Raw genomic sequence first — 22,315 nt, 5'->3', positions numbered from 1 at the left:
AAGGCCACACAATGAATCGGTGGCAGAGCTGAGAATAAAAATCAGGAGTCCTGACTCCCGCCACACCCAGCACCACACAGATCAGGGTTCTGCCTTGTTTTGCGCGTTAACCAGGGACCACACGCTGCTGGAACTCTACAGAGCGCATACAGGCCAACGACGTGCTGAAAGGAGCCACATCAGGGCAGTGTGTGACTCTGCAGCCCTGAGTAGGGCCTTTCGTTAGCAGCACACTAGACATAACAAATGATCATCTCCATTCAATGCAGAGAGAATGTGCCCAAGGTCACCAGCGCATCTGGGGAAGAGCTGGGACGCTTCACTCCCAGCTCCCTGGTCTCTGCAGATGCTTTATCTCTAGTTAAACGTCTTGGGCCAAATCCTCAGCTGGTGTCAGTGGGAGCAGCCCCACTGAAATCAGGGGAGGTCCCCGCACTAGAGAACCCAACGGAGGGACAGCACCATGAATCTGTGCTGATGCATGGACCACACGAGCCAGGTCTGAGATGCTAAACAAGGGATTGGCAGCTGGGGACTCTGGCCTTGTTTCCTGACTCCAGACATTTTCCTTTCTGCTGCCTCAGTTTCCCCATCTATAAAAGGGGGATACCTCTGGGAGTAGTGAGCAATACTGTGTGTAGAACCCATCAACAGTAAATTCTGTCCATGTGTGACCGTGCTTCAGTGGGACATGGCTGAGGATGCCAAACTCAGGACAAACTGCTGAGAAAGAGGCTGGTGGTTATTCTATGATTACATTAAACCAAGACAGTAAGAGACAAACTTCTGTCTCACCGCACTGGTTAACTACACACATCCCAGCCCTTGGCTCACTACCTGAACACTGGACTCCAGGAGGAGCAGTCAGTGAAAACCAATTTCCACCACATAGTGAGTCCTTCTCATCCAAAGAGACCAGCCACTTATGCAGGTCAAACTATCACTCAGATCTTACCCAATAAGACCACTTCTGCCATCCCTGTAGCAATTGAAAAAAGAAAAGTTTGATAATAAAAGAAATCAAGAAGAGTTATAAATGGTTATTAGATCAGAACCATCCCAGGGGTTTTTCAGTGATGGAATAAACTGCTAGCTTGCAAAAGTCTCTCTAGAAATAACCAAAGCAGACTGGGGGTTATTAGTCCTTGTTCAGAGCTTCCTTGTTAGAAATCCAGTGCAGAGAAATGAAGACAATACAGATATGTTTCGGGGGTCCTTTTATATTCTCTGCCCTGTGCTTGGAGTATTACTGTCCCAGACAAAGCCCATTCCCGTACATCGCCAATATGAACAACATTGGACATAAGGATGATACATTCAGATACACAGGAGAATCGTACTTAGCAAATCATAACTTTCCCATTGACACCTGACAGGACATAATTTACACAACCTTTGTTGCAATTATATAACCGTGGTAGCAACAGTGATAAAAATGGTCGTATTCAATCATACAGCATCACACCCTGTTCTCGCCCCCTCACGGTGCAACAGCTGCTAGCCACCTAAGCAAGGCACCTTGCCTGGGTTCGAGCAGGGCAAGCAGTTTGAACACTAGAGCCACTTGAGGATGGGAAGAGCAGATCAAAATCTGTTTTGTCACAGGGAGCCTGCTCCCTGTACAAAGAAAGGAGGAAAGAGTTCTTTAAAAGTGAGAGGTGGACGTATGTGAACTTGGCTGTTTCCTCCAAGCATCACCAGCCAGTCCACTTGGCTTTGAACAACCTGCCCATACAGAGGTTCTTTTGAATGTCCCTGTGTTTTCTGGGACTAGCCCAAGGACAGAACTCCTGGGATGGGATCCCTGGGGTGCAAGCAGGACTGTGGGACAGCTGAGCCCTCCGTCCCAGCAACTTGGGGTGTCCCTCTCTTATGTGATGCTGAGTCAAGCCACAAAGCTCTGGCATGTCCTGCACTTACACAAACATCCACAGGCATTTGGGGATAAAGGCAGAAGCAGGCAGTATGGCTTTGTTTGATAGGTACATTCTCATATTTTCCCCTTCCCTGTTGCTTGTAAGGATTGATAAGCCCTACAGCTGCATGAGAAATGTAGTGGTCTCATGAATACTCTTTGTGTAAAAGAAGTGTTCTCTCCCCGCCCCTTCCTTTCCCAGCTACACAACCAAGCCATGGGTCATGGCCCCTTCCTCCTTCCCCTGAGAACCACTGATTAGGGAAATGTGGAGCAACAGATTATTGCAAAGAAATGTATTTTCAAGGTAAAAATTCCTGTATAACATGCGTAATGCTGTGAACAACAGAGAGGGGTGGGTGTTAGGGTGTTTATTCCTTCACCCACTTACTTCCCTGGTCCTTCTCGCATGAACAGAGAGCAACAATACCCGAAGTCCAAAGGTGCAAACAATTCGATGTTTATTGGGGTGAACTTCCAGCAAGCATGATTCCAGTTTCCTTCCTTAGTGTCCCCCTTCCCAGCTCTGACACCACAGAGCCTTACACCTGTGTCCCTGTTCCCATTCTTGCCCCTAGCCAAACATGATTCCAATTTCCCCAGCCCCATTCCCTGTTCCCATTTCCCCTCCCCACACCCACTCACCCACTTCCTGATTGACTGCAGACTATAAAGTAAAACCCGAGTTCTGCTTAGCTATACCTTAACCAATCATTTTCCTGAAATTTAACTAACCAATCCTAACATATTGTAACATGATTATGTAACCAAGTATATCCCACCACCTTAGTTTACACCCAGCAAAATTAATTATACAGCAGACAGAAACAATCACAGAACCAGACAGAGATTACACAGACAAACAATAGGGAAATGGGGACTACAGTGATAGAACAACACAGAAAAGAGAATTTCACATCCCAGCTATGGATAAGTGAGTTCTTGACAGACAGGATGCTATCAGACTAAGTTTCCTTTCACATTTTCTAGGCACTTCCCTTTCTCTGGAGGCGATAGGCACTATCAGGACAGAATTGTATCCTAACAGCCCAATAGCACCTGATTTCAATGTGACTAGGCCCTGGTCTACACTAGGACGTTAGGTCGAATTTACCAGCGTTAAATCGATGTAAACCTGCACCCGTCCACATGATGAAGCCCTTTTTTTTTACTTAAAGGGCTCTTAAAATCGATTTCCTTACTCCACCCATGACAAGTGGATTAGTGCTTAAATCGGCCTTGCCGGGTCGAATTTCGGGTACTGTGGACACATTTAGACAGTAATAGCCTACGGGAGCTATCCCAGAATGCTCCATTGTGACCTCTCTGGACAGCACTCTCAACTCAGATGCACTGGCCAGGTAGACAGGAAAAGAACCACGAACTTTGGAATCTCATTTCTGGAGACTGCGGGAACTGTGGGATAGCTACCCACAGTGCAACACTCCGGAAGTCGACGCTTGCCTTGGTACTGTGGAAGCACTCTGCCGAGTTAATGCACTTAACGAGTATTTTGTGTGGGGACACACACAATCGACTATATAAAAACAATTTTTAAAAAACGACTTCTATAAATTTGACCTAATTTCGTAGTGTAGACATAACCTAGTTTGGAATGTGAGGAGGTGACCAGTCGCTTCCCAGCTTACAGCTGTCTCTGCTGCTTAGCTAAAGTCCTTAGCCTAAGCACAGGGCCTCAGACTGTCACAGGGAGAGAAGGCCCTTACACCGGCAGACAGTGATTTTGATTCTCTCTTTTATACCTCTAACTAGCCAAGTGATAAGAATACACGTAAATTCTTCAAGTACAGGCCTTTACCATCAGGCCTGAACAGCTATATCCTAACAGTGGGTATACTAATGATAAAGGTATACTAAACAGTGGGTGTTTCTTTTACTTAATAAGGGGTTTGTGGGTGTTGTAACAGATGTAGGTGTTTACATACTAACTTAGATAAGAAGAGTGTTCTGTAAGTAATACAAAAACAATGAGGAGTCCGGTGGCACCTTAGAGATCAACAGATTTATTTGGGCACAAGATTTCATGAGTAAAACACCCACTTCTTCAGATGCATCTGAAGGTTTTTTTTACCCACAAAAGCTTATGCCCAAATGAATCTGTTCGTCTTTAAGGTGCCACCGGACTCCTCGTTCTTTTTGTGAATACAGACTAACATGGCTGCTCCCTTATACTTGTAACTAATACGGTGTTTACTCGACGATTGTGTTGAGGGGAACAAGTATCATAACAAAGAAGCCAGTATTCAAATCCACCTCTGGGTCATAGAATATCAGGGTTGGAAGGGACCTCAAGAGGTCATCTAGTCCAACCCCCTGCTAAAAGAAGGACCAATCCCCAATTTTTGCCCCAGATCCCTAAATGGCCCCCTCAAGGATTGAACTCGCAACCCTGGGTTTAGCAGGCCAATGCTCAAACCACTGAGCTATCCCTCCCCCCAACCTGCTCTTTCTTATTCTAAGAGGCTCAAAAAGAAATATCATAATTTTTTAAGTCCATCAGAAGCAGGAAGCCTGCTAAACAATCAATGGGGCCACTGGACGAACGAGATGCTAAAGAAGCACTCAAGGACGATAAGGCCATTGCGGAGAAATTAAATGAATTATTTGCATCAGTCTTCATGGCTGAGGATGTGAGGGAGATTCCCAGACTTGAGCCATTCTTTTCAGGTGACAAATCTGAGGAACTGTCCCAGATTGAGATGATGTCATTAGAGGAGGTTTTGGAACAAAATATTACTTTTTAATGTATTAAAAGTCCCCGGACCAGATGGTATTCACCCAAGAGTTCTGAAGGAATTCAAATACGAAATTGCAGAACTGCTAGTCATAGAATTGTAGAGTCATAGAAGATTCGGGTTGGAACAGACCGGCAGTGAAAAAAAAAGCAAACAGAATGTTGGGAATCATTAAGAAAGAGATAGTTAATAAGACAGAAAATATCATATTGGCTCTATCTATATCCATGGTATACCCACATGTTGAACAATACATGCAGACGTGGTCACCCCATCTCAAAAAATGATATATTGGAATTGGAAAATGGCAACAAAATTGAATAGGGGTATGGATCAGTTTCTGAATGAGGAGAGATTTAAAAGACTGGGACTTTTCAGTTTGGAAAAAAAAAGGTGACTAAAGAGAGATATGTTAGAGCTCTATAAATCCAAGACTGGTGTGGAGAAAGTAAATAAGGAAGTGTTATTTACTCCTTCCCATAGCACAACAACTAGGGGTCACTCAATGAAATTAATAGGCAGCAGGTTTAAAAAACAAACAAAAAGAAATATTTCTTCACACAGCGCACAGTCAACTTGTGGAACTCCTTGCCAGAGGATGCTGTGAAGGCCAAGAGTATAACAGGATTCAAAAAAGAACTAGATAACTTCATGGAGGATAGGTCCATCAATGGTTATTATCCAGAATGAGCAGGGATGGAGTTCCGCACCTCTGTTTGCAAGAAGATGGGAATGAGCTTCAGGGGATGGATCACTTGCTGATTACCTGTTCTGTTCCCTCCCTCTGGAGCACTTGGCATTGAGCACTATCAGAAGACAGGATACTGGGCTAGATGGACCTTTGATCTGACCCAGTCTGGCTGTTCTTACGTCTCATAAGGAAGTGCTGACCTTTCCTTTGTATCTCACTCCAGCAGCGGCTCACAGCTAACAGTCCCACATGGAAATAGTCACTTCTCTGTTGGCAACGAACCAGCACCCTAGAGGCATACATCAGTTGGTGTTAGGTGCTGAAGGACCTTTGTGAACCACTAGAAAGAATCCCATCGAATGATGATTCCCCATGGACATCTCCTTTCTGAGATCTATCCATTAGCCAGTTCTCACTCCATTTAATGAGTGCTCTAGTGATTCTGTCTAGCACTAGTTAGTTAATCTGAGTGTCATGTGGTACTAGGTCAAGTTTGCAATGGTCTAAATCTATTAGATCTCCCCAGTTCCCTTTATCACCCAAATTTGTTGTCAACTAAAAGAGGCACCCTTCAATTCTTTATTGACTAAATTCCCTTTCAGCTTTTCCATTATTATGCCCAGGACTGATGTCAAGCTACCCAGCATTTAATACCCTTGACACACTTTTTTGAATACTGGCATAATGCAGGATCTCTGGTCTTCCAATATTTATTAAAATTTAACATTGGTGGGACAGAGATCTCCTCAGGCAACTCCTTTAGGACTTTTTGGTTGTGAGATATCTGGGGCTGCTGATTTAAAAATACTGATCCTTATTAGGTTGTGTTTACCATTCTCCATAGTTACCAGTGGACTGGAAAGAAGTTCATATGATCTTAGTGCATCATCCTGCTTCTTTCCAAATACAGCACAGAAAGGTTTATTGAACAGTTTTGCCCTTTCTGCATAGTTATTAACAGTGTTACCATCTCCAGCTAGTAAAGAACTGTACCACTCTTAGTATTTCCATTGTTTCTAATATACTAAAATAGGCTTATTATTTTCCTTAGCCCTGCTAGCCATGGATTTGTCTTTTGTGTCTTTTGCTTCCCTTTGCCATTTTCTATACTTCATAACTTCTCATTTCTATCAATGGCTATCCACTTCCTCTGCTTTAGAGGCATGGATGGATGATCTTCTATCAATGGACAGGGGTCAGACATCCATGCTTGTCCTCCTGGACCTCTTTGCATTATTTGACACTATTGACAATGAAATACTGCTGTATCACCTGAGAGGCAGCAGGAGTCCAGAGGAATGCACTAAAATGGTCTTCGAGGGACACACACAATTAGTGGTGATGGGGAATTGCATCTCCAGCACTAGACCTGTCCCTGGTGGAGTCCCAGAAGGATCAGTTCCCTGTTTCTGGGCTTTTCAACATCTCCATGCAGCCTCTATGGGAACTGGCCATACAATATAGACTCAAATGCCAGCAGTATGCAGCTGTGGTCCGTCCACACCACTATCACCAAGATGGCCCAGTTCTTGGATGGAACAGCTGGCTGAAGCTGAACCTAAGTGTCAAGGCTCCTTCCCCACTCTGAACTCTAGGGTACCGATGTGGGGACCTGCATGAAAGACCCGCTAAGCTTATTCTTACCAGATTAGGTTAAGAACTTCCCCAAGATACGAACTTTGCCTTGTCCTTGAACCCTGTGCTGCCACCACCAAGTGTGTTAAACAAAGAACAGGGAGAGAGCGCCCACTTGGAGATGTCTTCCCACCAAAATACCCCCCCAAGCCCCAAAATACCCCCCCAAGCCCTAACCCCCCTTTCCTGGGGAAGGCTTGATAAGAATCTTCACCAATTTGTACAGGTGAACACAGACCCAAACCCTTGGATCTTAAGAACAAGGAAAAAGCAATCAGGATCTTAAAAGAACAATTTTAATTAAAGAAAAAGTAAAAGAATCACCTCTGTAAAATCAGGATGATAAATTCTTTACAGGGTAATCAGATTCAAAACACAGAATCCGTCTAGGCAAAACCTTAAGTTACAAAAAGACACAAAAACAGGAATATACATTCCATCCAGCACAGCTTATTTTACCAGCCATTAAACAAAAGGAAATCTAACGCATTTCTAGCTAGATTACTTACTAACTTTACAGGACTTGGAAGGCTGCATTCCTGATCTGTTTCCTGCAAAAGTGTCACACAGACAGACAAACCCTTTGTCCCTCCCCCTCTCCAGATTTGAAAGTATCTTGTCCCCTCATTGGTCATTTTGGGTTAGGAGCCAGCGGGGTTCCCTTAGCTTCTGAACCCTTTACAGGTGAAAGGGTTTTGCCTCTGGCTGGGAAGGATTTTATAGCACTGTGTACAGAAAGGTGGCTACCCGTCCCTTTATATTTATGACAGATACAAAGAGAGGTTTCCTAGCGATCCAGAGAAGGCACATTTACTGACTTGTAATATCAATAGGCTGATCTACAATGTGTTGAAAGGTACATAGAATTAGCTCTCACAGCTCTGGAGTGCCCTCTATGGGCTGGTGTCCCATCCTCTGTTACCCACCATGTTGTCTCCACCACCTCTGGCCCCATGTCCCTCCCGGGCCCCGGTGCCCCTTACCACTATAGCCACCTTGCCTTAGTGGCTACTGCCAGGTGTCATCTATCCCCTTCTCTCAGGGGAAAACTGCAGTCTGTAATGGCTGCTTATCACTCGTAAAGGGGTTGGACCTGCTGCCTTTTTAGCCCCAGCTGCCGCCCTGAAGCCCTAGTACCTCCCCTGGCCTTTAGCAAGGCCTCAGCCTGGGGACTCACCAGGCCAGAGCTCCTCAGCTCTGCCTGCCCTTCCCCAGCCAAGCTCTGTCTCAGGTACCCTACTTGTTCTCTCAGGCAGCCTGGTCCTCTCCACCCTCAAGCTGGAGCAAGAGACTCTCCTCCTACTCGCCCAGCCTGCCCTTTTATCAGGGCCAGCTGTGTCCTAACTGGGTGCAACCACACCTGTGGCTGACTACCCCACCAGCCTCCCTCATCTGCTTTTAACCTCTTTCTGGCTGGAGTGGAGGGACTGCCCCGGTACAGGCTCTCTCTGTTTAACTGAGGATATATCTACAAGTCAGACCTTATGGGTTTTTAAGGCCCAGCTTGACAAAGCCCTGGCTGGGATGATTTAGTTGGGGTTGGTCCTGCTCTGAGCAGGGGGTTGGACTACATGACCTCCTGAGGTGAAGGGTTAATGTCTAGCTATTCCACCTGGAAGCAGGCGGGGCACACCCTGACTGTCTCCTAGGAGCAATGCACACATTGCTCTATCCAAGGACAAGGGCTAGATATGAACCCTGAGAACTTGATTGTTTGGACAGCAACTGTGGGAGGTTTCTTTAGCCTGGGCTCAAGGCCTGAGAACCAGGATTGTAGTAGATAGAGGATGGTAACTAAGCATATGAATCAACGTCATACATTCCTTTGTGTAGCAGTGTGTAATGCTTAGGGGGAGAAATATAATAAAAGGAGAAGGTGGAAGGCAGGGGGGGCAGAACAGCCCATCTCCGCTGACCAGCCTGCTTGCTTGCAAAAAGCTGTGTTCTGTCTCATCACTGAACCGCAACAACTGGCGCCCAAACGTGGGGCCCTCAGCACTCACCTCGCCCGGCAAGGGTTTCAGACGCGTCACTCATCCACTTCGTGGATCCCGGTGAGTATTTTTCATTGTGGTAAGTATGGGAAGCTCCCTCTCTGCTTTGCAAGTGCAACACCGTAATGAGCTGCAGTATTTGCTGCGTAAGGCTCAGCATGACTGCCCGGCTCGAGAACTCACTCTCCTGCTACAGGAGGTGCGTGCCAAGTGCCCGTGGTATCCTGAAGCTGGAAGCCTTAAGTTAGCGGACTGGGAGCGATTGGGCCAGACATTGCACAAAGAGCCTCGGGCACCCGTGCAGGCTTTACATGCCTGGCACCTCTGCCGCGACGTGGTACAGCGTGTCGCCTCAGACAGACCCTCCCTCGCGAGGCTGGTGCTCTCGCCGCCCCCGTCCGCCCCTGCAGTCATCCCCCCTCCTGGCGATGCGACACAGCGTGTCGCCTTGGAAAGGCCCTCTTCAGCACCAACAGAGGAGCTGCCGATCCTGCCACCCCCGTCCGCTCCTGCAGCCATCCCTCCCCCTGCTTCGCCCCCAGTGCCTCTATTACCACCGCCTCCCTGGCCTTCCCCACCGGAGCCGGTGTGTGATCACCCTCCCCCCATGGGGCCCCCCGGAGAGTCATCTGCATCTGCTCAGAAGCTTTCGCTGGTGCAACAAATGGTTCACGCAGCGAAAGCTCGATCAGATCTTACAGCAGAGGAGCTGGCTGATCTGGTCTCCGTTTGCCCGGTGACCTGGCAGAATGATGACCAGGGCAACCCCGTGGGCACCTGGACCACTCTGCCATACTCGGTGGTTAGAGAGGTAAAGAAAGCAATTCGTGAATTTGGCCTGACTAGCACCTTTGTGCGTGGTCTCATTGAAGGGATGGGTGCTGGGTACTCCCTAATCCCTGAGGATTGGAAAACGCTGCTGCGCATGATGTTGTCACCCAGTCAGTATGTTATTTGGCTTAGTGAGTATCGGCAGATGGCAGAACGCCAAGCCCAGGTATATAGAGAGCAAGGTATCATTTATGAGCATTTGGCAGGGGAGGGCCAGTTTGCTACTATTGGGATGCAGTCTCAACTCCCTCCGGCCGTCTTCCCCATTATCTCCACCTGTGCCCAGCATGCTTTCAAGAAGGTCCCGGATTCAGGCAAGCCTACCAAAAGCTTTGTCAGTATCCGTCAGGGTGCCTTAGAGTCCTTTTTGGATTTTACCAACAGATTGCAGGAGGCTATCCTCCGACAGGTGGATAACACTGAGGCTGCTCACGAGCTCCTGTTAAAATTGGCAGTTGAAAATGCAAATGAGGATTGCCGCCGTGCTCTCCAGGCAGCACAAGTCTCTGGTATTTTAGAGCTCTCAGACATGCTGCGGGCGTGCCAGAACATTGGCACACAAGCCCACAAGGCTGGAGTTCTGGCTGCCGCCCTCAGAAAAACTGGGAAGGAGGGGAAGCGCTGTTACCGCTGTGGTAAGGAGGGTCATTTTCAGCGGGAGTGCCGCTCATCTAAGGCACCAGCCCGACCCTCAAAGAAGTGCCCCAAGTGTGGGAAAGGTTATCACTGGGCTAATCAGTGTCATAGCGGGTCGGGAAACCGCGCGACGGGTCCCCCCCGAACCCAGGGCCAAACGGGGGTGTTTCCTACTCAGGCAATCGCTCCTCTGCCTTGGAATCCGTAGACTCTATGAGGGCAGCGACTGCTGGAAGTGCAGGGCTTGATTTGATCATGCAGGAGGACACTGACTTTCAGCTGCCAGGGGAGGTCTGTGCCATACCTACACAGGTGACGGGACCTCTCCCTGCCGGCTTTGTAGGTCTTGTTCTCCCTCGCTCACATGCTGGGAAACAGGGCTTTTTTGTCATTCCAGGGGTTATTGATGCTGATTACACTGGCATTATTAAGGTTCAGGTGTGGACTCATCTTCCACAGTCGCTCCCGCGTGGACGGTCAATTGCACAATTGATTTTAGTCCCCTATCAGGTGCCAGCTGCCGAGGATCGAACTCGGGGTGGAGGAGGCTTTGGATCGACGTTGTCTCACTCGCCGTCTCACAGCGCGTCTTCTCCACTTGTTGCTCTGACAATGTCAGTTCGCACACTCAAAACCTTGCTAGATAAACAATTAAAACAAGGGGAGCTGCATCTCCGAACCTTAGGAGACATTCAACAACAGATGTATATTCTCTTGTTTACTTTAAATAATTTAACACTGAATGCAGATCAGCAGACCCCTGCGGATCGGCATTTTTACAAATCTGAGGTACTGGAAAGACCGCGTGTCTTTTACCGTCAGCTGCCCGATCCACAGTGGCTGGGCCCAGCACCTCTAATCACTTGGGGTCGGGGATATGCTGCTGTGTCTCTCCCTGCAGGACCGTTGTGGGTTCCAGCCCGATGCGTGCGACCAGCACTTAAACAACATGGCATGGCACCAGGGGCTGTCGAATCCCATACCAGAGTTTCAGCTGACCTTGGAGGAGACCGCGTTGCCCCCCGAGTCAACAACGGCGGGACGGAAACGGAGGAGGCGTAACGTCCCAAGCCAGCCCGTGACAGGGGGAGCAGTAAAAGCATTGGTCGCCACGGCTCAACGAAAACTGGCAGCAGATCAGCAGCCAGAAACTCCTAAGACTTTGTTTGTGGCGATTCTCGCCCAAATCACTGCTAATTCTGTGATGATTGTGTGCCTTTTGTGCCTGCTATTTTCTGTAGGGGTTGGCTCGGAAGCGCCTCCCCCGTTACAAGCCCGAAGGAGAATAAGATACTGCTCTTTGCTTATGCTAATCTTTTCTCCCAGTATTTTAGCATGGCTAATTGGGGCCCGGCCAACTATACTTTGCCTCGCACGGCTATATTCCTTCACACACCGTACCCGGCCGGGGCTCACAATGTCACCTGTGCGCGTGTAGTTAACTGCACTAGTACAAAGGTGCCATTGGGCTGTCAAAAAATTTCTTAATCCCTTTTAAATTGTTCCCATGCTGTTAATGTTTCATATAATTATGGCCATATCATCCTACCATCAGGATGGGTTTTTACTTGTGGTTCATGCACCTTTAATTATATTCCTGCAAATTTAAGTGATGGCACCCTTTGCTGTCTTAGTAGAATGATACTTATATTGCCTTTTGCTGGTTACAATTGTAGTAAAAGAAGTGTATCCCTTTTAGATGATTATATTGCAGATGTTAAGCTTTTGGTTATTTTGTGTTTGTAATTATTGGGCTTATTTCTTGTTGTTGCTGTGTACAATGTATTCCTTCCTTGTTAAGATTTTGTAAAATTTTTGCCCTGGAAAGCTCCCCAGGTGATGTCCTTGTCTGTCTGGGAGTTAAATAGCATGATAAAACAAATTGGCGGCTACCATGAGATGGCCAATTATCAATAAACAAAAAAGGGGAGATGAAGGGTTAATGTCTAGCTATTCCACCTGGAAGCAGGCGGGGCACACCCTGACTGTCTCCTAGGAGCAATGCACACATTGCTCTATCCAAGGACAAGGGCTAGATATGAACCCTGAGAACTTGATTGTTTGGACAGCAACTGTGGGAGGTTTCTTTAGCCTGGGCTCAAGGCCTGAGAACCAGGATTGTAGTAGATAGAGGATGGTAACTAAGCATATGAATCAACGTCATACATTCCTTTGTGTAGCAGTGTGTAATGCTTAGGGGGAGAAATATAATAAAAGGAGAAGGTGGAAGGCAGGGGGGGCAGAACAGCCCATCTCCGCTGACCAGCCTGCTTGCTTGCAAAAAGCTGTGTTCTGTCTCATCACTGAACCGCAACACTGAGGTCCCTTCCAACCCTGATCTTCTATAAGTCTCTGATTCTCTGATACAGCTGTACTGATGCAGCTGAGCCATGGTAAGGACCTCCATGGAGCTGTTCTATGCCAATAGGAGAGAGTTCTCCTGTCAGGATCATTAAAGCTCCCTCTTGGTGTGATGAAGAGACCACGGTTACAGCAGGGAAGTCAGGACTCCTGGGTTCTATCTGTCATCCTGCTACTCAATCTCTTTGTGACCTTGGACAATTCATTTCTCCCTGTGCCTCAGTTCATCTATCTGTATAATGGGGATAAGTTTGCTGTGAATTTCCTTTGTTAGGTGTTTTAAAGATCCCTCAATGAAATGTGCTATGCAGTATGATGATAGTTACTGATGAGAATTACTGATCTCTGATGCCTTAGCGACAGCCCCATGTGCTTCCTGACAGTGTTCGTGTCTTCCCTCAGTCATATTCTTCCAGATCTGTTTGTTTACTATCTATCCATCCATAGAATCATAGAATCATAGAATATCAGGGTTGGAAGGGACCCCAGAAGGTCATCTAGTCCAACCCCCTGCTCAAAGCAGGACCAATTCCCAGTTAAATCATCCCAGCCAGGGCTTTGTCAAGCCTGACCTTAAAAACCTCTAAGGAAGGAGATTCTACCACCTCCCTAGGTAACGCATTCCAGTGTTTCACCACCCTCTTAGTGAAAAAGTTTTTCCTAATATCCAATATAAACCTCCCCCACTGCAACTTGAGACCATTACTCCTCGTTCTGTCATCTGCTACCATTGAGAACAGTCTAGAGCCATCCTCTTTGGAACCCCCTTTCAGGTAGTTGAAAGCAGCTATCAAATCCCCCCTCATTCTTCTCTTCTGCAGACTAAACAATCCCAGCTCCCTCAGCCTCTCCTCATAACTCATGTGTTCCAGTCCCCTAATCATTTTTGTTGCCCTTCGCTGGACTCTCTCCAATTTATCCACATCCTTCTTGAAGTGTAGGGCCCAAAACTGGACACAGTACTCCAGATGAGGCCTCACCAATGTCGAATAGAGGGGAACGATCACGTCCCTCGATCTGCTCGCTATGCCCCTACTTATACATCCCAAAATGCCATTGGCCTTCTTGGCAACAAGGGCACACTGCTGACTCATATCCAGCTTCTCGTCCACTGTCACCCCTAGGTCCTTTTCCGCAGAACTGCTGCCTAGCCATTCGGTCCCTAGTCTGTAGCTGTGCATTGGGTTCTTCCGTCCTAAGTGCAGGACCCTGCACTTATCCTTATTGAACCTCATCAGATTCCTTTTGGCCCAATCTTCCAATTGGTCTAGGTCCTTCTGTATCCTATCCCTCCCCTCCAGCGTATCTACCACTCCTCCCAGTTTAGTATCATCCGCAAATTTGCTGAGAGTGCAATCCACACCATCCTCCAGATCATTTATGAAGATATTGAATAAAACCGGCCCCAGGACCGACCCTTGGGGCACTCCACTTGATACCGGCTGCCAACTAGACATGGAGCCATTGATCACTACCCGTTGAGCATGGGCTTGTGACCAGCTCATGTGACACTGGACTCCATCTTGTGCCTGGACTTTCCCACTATCTATGCTGGTATCTCTGGTTTCCCTCCACATGGAAGAAGCTATTGTACAATTATTGTCCCAAATTACGAATCCTAAGGGGGGTGCTGGTATGAGTATTGTGGGATATGTGAATAAAATGAAGGATTTGATGGGGAAGTGGGCAAGGGGTAAAGGCATTACAAGTTTTGAAGGAATGGTTGATGTTTCTGCTCAGGAACATTTCTTAAGTGAATGTTAAGATGATGTAAAACAGTGTCTGTGGGACAAAAGGGTGAAAACTGTGGATGTGATGGCTGTTAGGGGGCTTATTCTTTCACCCACTTACTTTAATTCAATGTTTGTTGGGGTGAACTTCCAGCAAGCATGATTCCAGTTTCCTTCCTTAGTGTCCCCCTTCCCAGCTCTGACACCACAGAGCCTTCCACCTGTGTCCCTGTTCCCATTCCTGCCCTTAGCCAAACATGATTCCAATCTCCCCACCCCCATTCCCTGGTCCCATTTCCCCCCGACACCCACCCACACTTCCTGATGGACTGCAGACAATATAATAAAACTTGAGTTCTGCTTAGCTATACCTTAGCCAATCATTTTACTGAAATTTAACTAACCAATCCTAACATATTGTAACATGATTATGTAACCAGTTATATTCCACCACCTTAATTAGTTTACACCCAGCAAAATTAATTATACAGCAGCCAGAAACAATCACAGAACCAGACAGAGATTATAAAGACGGCTGTTACTCTGAAATAGGGAAATGGGGACTACAGTGATAGAACAACACAGAAATGAGGATTTCACATCCCAGCTATTGATAAGTGAGTTCTTGCCAGACAGGATGCTATCAAACTAAGTTTCCTTTTACATTTTCTAGGCACTTCCCTTTCTCTGGAGGCGATAGGCGTTATCAGGACAGGATTGTATCCTAACAGCCCAATCGCACCTTATTTCCATGTGACTAGTTTGGGATGTGAGGAGGTGACCGGTCGCTTCCCAGCTTATGGCTGCCTCTGCTGCTGAGCCAAAGGCCTTAGCCTTAGAACAGGGCCTCAGACTGTCACAGTGAGAGAAGACCCTTACACCGGCAGACAGTGATTTTGATTCTTTCCTTTATAGCTCTAGAACTAGCCAAGTGATAAGAATACACCTAAATCCTTTGAGTATAGGCCTTTACAGACAGGCCTGCATATCTATTGTTATTGTTATCACACATCCAGTTACTGATGGAGAGACTGCTGTTATGGCAGGAAAGTCAGGACTCTTGTGTCCTGTCCAGTGATGAGCTGCCAAAATCTTAACAACTGCATCCCTCCTCACCCCACGAGGGGGTCGTGGCCCGCCCCTCCCCCTGGGACTCCTGCTCTGCACCCTGAGACCCCTGCCCCACCCACCCCCCTCCCTTCTCCCCTGATTACCACCAGAACCGGGCAGGTGGGTCTCGTGGGCCACCGTAGTGGGTGCCCACCCCACCCCACCTCCAAGAGCCAGAGGGACCTGCCGGGGGGCAAGGTGGGGAGTCCTGGCGGTGCTTACATGGGGCAGCTCCCAGGAAGCATCCGGCAGGTCCTGCTGGCTCCTAGGGGCGGTGGAGCGGCCGCTGCCGCCACCGATCACATCAAAAGTGGTGCCTTAGGCATCAACTCTGTGGGTGCTCCGGGGCTGGAGCCCCGACAGGGAAAATTTGGTGGGTGCAGAGCCCCAACTGGCAGCTCCCTGCCCCGTGCCCAGCCCCAGCTCCCCTCCGCTCCAACTCGTCCCCTGAACACGCCGCCCCACTATGCTTCTCCGCCCCCCCACCAGCTTCCTGCAAATCAGCTGTTCGCGCGGGAAGCCGGGGAGGGCTGAGAAGCAGGCGGTGGCTTCGCGCTCAGGCCCAGGGACATGGAGGTGAGCTGGGGTGGGGAGCGATTCCCCTGTGTGCCCCCCGGGTTACCTGTTGTGGCATGGGCAGCCCTCCTTATATTCCCCGGCCCCAGCTCACCTCCACTTCCCTGGGCCTGAGCGGGAAGCTGCCGCCTGCTTCTCAGCCCCCCCCGCCCCATTCCCATGCGAACAGCTGATTCGCTGGAAGCCGAGGTGCGGGGGCGAGGAAGCAGAGCGGGGTGGCGCATTCAGGGGAGGACGCGGAGGGGAGCTGGAGCCAGGCAGCGAGCTGCCGTTGGGTGCTCTGCACGCACCAAATTTTCCCCGTGGGGGCTCCGGAGCTGGAGCCCCCACGGAGTTGGCGCCACTTTTGGCTGGCTGTTAAATTTAGAAACCCTTTTAGAACCGAAAGGGACAACCCCCGTGAGGGACAACTCGTTCTAAAAGGGCTTCTAAATTTAACAGCCGGTTCCAGCGAACCGGTGCCAACTGGCTCCAGCTCACCACTGGTTCTGTCTGTCATTCTCTGTTTGACTTTGACCAAGTCATGTCTCCCTCTATATCAGTTTATCTATGGATATAATGGGGATATGTTCATAGTGAGTTCCCTTTGCTACGTCTTTGAAGATCCTTCAATGAAAGGTTCTATGTGGCATGATAATAGTTACTGATGAGAATTACTGATCTCTGATCCCGTAGTGAAAATACCTTGTGCCTCCAGAAAGTGTTCATGTCTCCCCTCAGTCATCTTTCTCCAGATCTGTCTGTCTATTATCTACCCATCCCTCCTGGGCACTTAGCATCAGACCCTAAGAGACCTAGGCACTATCCCTAGCTTTCTTAGTAATCAACTATAATTTTTAAATATACACAAATACACAGAGCAGCCAATTCCCCTCTGACTTAGCACAGAGCTCAAGATTTCCCATCTCCCTTTGGGAAGATCCCTTAATTGCTGTTTACTGTTAAAGCTGGATAACAAACACAAAGTGCAGCCATGGAAAGAGGGAGACTGGCTAGAGGGTGTCTGGTCTCCAGCCTGTTTGCATCCAGACACCGTTTCTCCCCGAGGCGCTGAGCGAACTCCACTGGGATTGAACAGAGCTGTATTATAAACAGTGCACATCCCCGTGTCAGCTCTCAGCGTGGGATGCTGCTCCAGATATTGGGGTGAGAGAAGTGTGGGACACGGCTAACATAAGGGGATTCCCGGCGAAGAAGCTTTCATCTCCGAAATCACAGGTACCCATCTCTTTCGGTTTGACAAACCAAGTGCAACGTACTCATGAGGGGACAGAGAGTAGGTCTGAATCTATTTCTGCTCCACACAGCCACTAAAGATCCCAGGGCCCTTGCCACAGGTGCTGAATTTGCTCTAGTATCATGAGCCAAAATGCCCCTCTTTGCTGTGACCCTCGGTGATGGCTCCAGCCCTAAGGTGGCTTCATTTCCATCACACAGTGGATCCTTCAGGACGAAAGTTGTTAGTCGAGGTCCAGTACAAGGCCAGAATCAGAGGCCGTGGGCCGTAGTTTGCTCAGGTCCCAGTGAAGCGCTGTGGCATCCCCGCTGTTGTGTTTTAAGTGTAGATGAGCCCTCAAGCAGATCTTCCAAAAAAACATCCAGTCTGGAGTAAGAACTGAGTAAAACCTCAGGAGCCAGCTGTGTGTTAATGCACAGAGACCGCCACCTCCTCCCCTTGCAATTCAGGGCTTTGGCTGTTAACGGAGCAGGGAAGGGGATGGGGCTCTTACGAGAATTTATCTGCTGAAAAGCATGGAGGTGCCAGGGCTCCTCATGCGCTTAAATATGACCATTTTTCAACATGGGCAAGACACCTTCTCCCCTAGCTTCATTCGCAAAGTTGTCTGAACTGTTATGCCATGAAACTTTCAAAATGCAATTCAGCTGGAAGTAGACACCCAACATGGGAAATTTCAGGTTAATGTTTGGCAAACTTATACGCAACTGAAAATGAAGCCTTGTAATTGAAGGTGTCAGACAGACTTAACTCTGGGTGATGCCACCAGCACCACCAACTATGGCCAATCCATTTGTGAATCCCATTCAGCTAAACTCTTTGCTCCAATAATGTCTGTGGCAAGGAGTTCCACAGTCCAAATATGGATTATGTGACCAGTTTTCTTTGATCAGTTTTATATGTTTAAAGTTTCAATATAATTGAATTGAAGGGTCCCTTGTTCCTGTGTTATGAGACAGAATAAATATAAATGCCTGAACTACTTTCTGTATTGAGAGATTCATAGGGTTTAAAGTCAGAAGGGACCATTAGATCATCCAGCCTGACCTCCTGTGTAACACAGGCCATTCCATTTCTCTCCGTTACCCCAGCATTGAGCTCCATAACTTGTGATTGAGTAAGACCTGGTCGACACCAGGGTTAGAAGGAGCTGCAAGGATCAGCTACTCTAACCTCTACTGAGATGCAGGATTTGTTGTGTCTAAACCACCCCAGACAGATGACTATCCAAACTCCTGTTGAGAACCTCCAGTGAAGGACTTTCCACAACCTGCCTGGGCATCTGTTCCACTGTCCTGCTGTTCTTACAGTTGGGAAGTTTATCAGAGATTAAATCTAAATCTGCTAAACTGTAGTTTGTACCCATTGCCTCTTCCCTGCCCCATGTGGCAACAGAGAACAACTTTCCTCCATCTTCTTTATGGCAGCCTTTCAACTATCTCAAGACCGCTCTCATATCCCCCCAAAATCCTCCCTTTTCCAAACTAATCGTACCCAGTTTCTTCAGCCTTTGCTCGTATGGCTTCCATTCCACCCTGTGGCTCATCTTTGTCACTTGCCTCTGGATCCTTTCCAGTTGCTCTACATCCCTCCTATATATTGGAGACCCAAACTGGGCACAATACTCCAGCTGAGGCCTCACCATGACCAAGAAAAGGGCTACTCTCCCCTCCCAGGACTGGCAAGCTATGCCTCTGCTACTGCAAATAAAAATTGCATTTGTTCCTTTTTGCAATCGAAAAAAAAAACAATCTCACCCCTGAGAGATGTAGCTAGAGCAACCTAACCCTGGTACATACAGCAAGAAGTCTACTGAAGAATTCTTCATCGAACGAGCTACTACCTCTCGGAGAGCTGGATTACCTTCGCTGACAGGAGTACCGCCGCCGAAGTACCCACAGGGCTCTTGGTGGTGGAAATGGGTCACTGTTGAGGATAGCATCCACCTTCCTAGAAAAACAGCAGGTCTGTGGCACATCACCACAGATACTGTTTGCCTCCCTTGCCTTCTGGTACCCGTGCCTCAGGTCCTTCACCTTCGCTGTGCACTGCAGTGTGTCCTGATCACAGCTCTTTTCCCACAAGCTGCATGAAATCTTCCCGTAGGTATTGACGTTCCTACGGCTGGAGCGCAGCTGGGACGGCACAGCCTCCTCTCCCCAAATACTGAGCAGATCCAGCAGATCCACAGTGTCCCAAGCTCTGAGCCGCCATGGCCACCTGGGAAAGTGTGATGTGAGCACTCCACACCCAGCAAACAGGAAGGGGAATTTCAAATTTTCCGAGACTTTAAACGGGGACGGGCGGAAGCTGTTCACCTGGATGGAGGGGAGAGGAGTTGAAACTGTTCACCAGGGCACTCAGGATGGGCAATGTGGGATGCCTTCCAGAGCTTATTTCAGCTATAAAATCAACAACACTTTTCCGTAAAAAGCCTTAAACCTCTTGTCAGGGTGGTTAGATTCTGTCACCGAAACTGAGGAGTTCGTCATTGAAAGTGGCTTTGCAGTGTGTACAAAGCCACTGTTTCTTCGTCAAAAGCTGCTTTTTTGCAAAAAAACTTGACATTGTAGCCAAGGCCTAAGGAACAATGATGGATAACCAGTATCCATACTTATGTTTCCTGCTGGTGCCCAGTAAGGTTTCCCACACCATAATGTGTGGGAATTATTGAGACAGGGAGCATAAAATATGGAATTGAGATTAGTAAGGTCATTTGTTCATAGTTCATTTCTCTGAATTATGAAAATGTCATTTTTCAGTGTGTGAAGAGTGACCAATCTGCTTCACCCATGAGAACAGCCCCCAGTAGTGCCTGCATTGTATCATATTAACATTGTCTCTCCATCCAGGTAGGTTTACTGTGACCATCACTCTGGGCATATACAGGACGTCACGGAAACACATGGTACAAGCAGGAGACACCTTCTCTCCTACTCCATGTCAGATTCCAACACAACTGAATTCACCAACCCCTCCACCTTCATCCTGCTGGGCATTCCTGGCCTGGAGGCGGCCCATGTCTGGATCTCCATCCCCTTCTCCACCATGTACGTCATAGCCGTCTTGGGGAACTTCACTGTCCTGTGCATCGTGAAGAGGGAGCCGAGCCTCCATGCACCCATGTACTATTTCCTCTGCATGCTGGCTGTCACCGACCTGGTCCTGTCCACCTCCATCCTTCCCAAAATGCTGAGCATCTTCTGGTTTAATTCCAGGGAGATTGATTTCAGTGCCTGCCTCACCCAGATGTACTTCATTCACTGCTTCTCAGTGATGGTATCTGGGATCCTTGTGGCCATGGCTTTGGATCGCTACGTGGCCATCTGCCATCCCCTGCGACATTCCACCATCCTGACAAACCCCCTGGTGGCCAAGATCGGCCTGGCCGTGGTTCTGCGCAGTGGCATGGTCATACTGCCCTATCCCATCCTAGCGAGGCAGTGGCCATATTGCAGAACCAACGTCATACCCCAGCCCTACTGCGCCCACATAGCCGTGGTGAACCTGGCCTGCACCGACACCCGTGTTAGTAGTTACTACGGCCTCTTTGTGTTATTCTATGTGACGGTTCTGGATGGCATTTTTATTGCCGTATCCTATACCCAGATCCTCAGGACCATCTTCAGCCTCCCCACAAAAGATGCTCGGCTCAAGACTTTGGGGACCTGCGGCTCCCACATTTTTGTCATTTTAGCCTTTTACATCCCAAGTCTCCTCATGTCCCTCATGGACAGATTTGCCCAAAATGTGCCCCTGCATTTCCACGTTCTCATTGGCAATGCATACCTCTTGCTGCCCCCCGTGTTAAACCCCATCATCTATGGTGTGAAGACCAAAGAGATCCGGGTAAGGCTGCTCCGGCTCTTTACTCATACAGGGGCCTAAAGTTTTCTCCTGGTGCTCTGGCTCTGAGACCGAGATCTGGACAGAGCTGGCTGATGACATGGTTCTGGGGCCCCTTCCCTGAATCACATACTGGACAGTCAAAGTGACATTAAATCCTTTCCTGACCTTACTGTGCTGTGTCAGCATGACAAACTGAGTAACCTTTTTGTGTACAACTCATTCTCCCATAGGATCGCCACCTTTCTAATAGCTTTTAACTGGACATCTGAGGCCCCACACCCAGCCCTCCCTATTCCCCAATGCCCTGCTCCCTGCCCCACCTCTTTCCACAAGGCCCCTTCCCCTCTCCCACCTATTCCCCAAGGCCCCGCTCCGTTCTCAACATCTTCTCCCAGAGCCCCACCCCTGTTACTCTCCAACCCCATCTACTTGCTGGTTCATCTCCAGCTTCCTCCTCCCCAGCCTGGGCTCCCTCTGCCCCGGGGCTGGGACGGGACCTGCTGCAGGCTGTCAAGGACCCTGCAGGGAGGATGCAGCAGGCCGGCCAGTCCGGAGCAGAGAGGGAAGCCAGGAAACCGTATAAAATCATCTGTGGGTTGGGAGCAGGGCTGAGAGGCAGGCAGCCGAGATTGTGCATCATTCAGTATGTGGTCCCGAAAGCTCAGCTGCAAAGTCCTGAGGACAGAGACCACTGTGTGATTCATTTCCTCAGCTTTCAGCGATAGTCTCAAGTTGCAGTGGGGGAGATCTAGGTCAGATACTCGGAAACGCTATTTCACTAGGAGGGTGGTGAAACACTGGAATGGGTTCCCTAGGCAGATCGTGGAATCTCCATCTTCAGAAATATTTAAGGCCTGGCTTGATAAAGCCCTGACTGGGATGATTTAGCTGGGGATAGGTCCTGCTTTGAGCAGGGGGTTTTACTAGGTGACCTCCTGAGGTCTCTTTCAACCCTAATCCTGTATGATTCTATGATTTGTTCCTTCTGGCGGGG

The 22,315-nt window shown here is 48.4% G+C and overlaps 1 protein-coding gene and 1 long non-coding RNA gene across 2 annotated transcripts; both read left to right on the top strand.

The window, feature by feature from the left end:
* Positions 1-8,584: 8,584 nt before the first annotated feature.
* LOC311514632 lies at positions 8,585-12,232 on the top strand. The gene is made up of 3 exons (XR_014709902.1): positions 8,585-9,051; positions 10,856-11,072; positions 11,360-12,232. It is a non-coding gene; the product is annotated as an uncharacterized lncRNA (long non-coding RNA).
* An 8,180-nt stretch (positions 12,233-20,412) lies between these two features.
* LOC311514591 (olfactory receptor 52M1-like) lies at positions 20,413-21,360 on the top strand (the record flags this gene model as incomplete). The annotated part of the gene is made up of 1 exon (XM_084617157.1): positions 20,413-21,360. The coding sequence occupies one exon, from the start codon at positions 20,413-20,415 to the stop codon at positions 21,358-21,360; it is 948 nt and encodes a 315-aa protein (XP_084473283.1).
* Positions 21,361-22,315: the final 955 nt, after the last annotated feature.

Source organism: Lepidochelys olivacea, assembly GCF_965140295.1.
Source record: "Lepidochelys olivacea isolate rLepOli2 genome assembly, chromosome: 1".
Taxonomy (NCBI): Eukaryota; Metazoa; Chordata; order Testudines; family Cheloniidae; genus Lepidochelys; species Lepidochelys olivacea.
The sequence above is the reverse complement of the archived record's forward strand: the minus strand, read 5'-3'. Positions and strand labels throughout refer to the sequence as shown.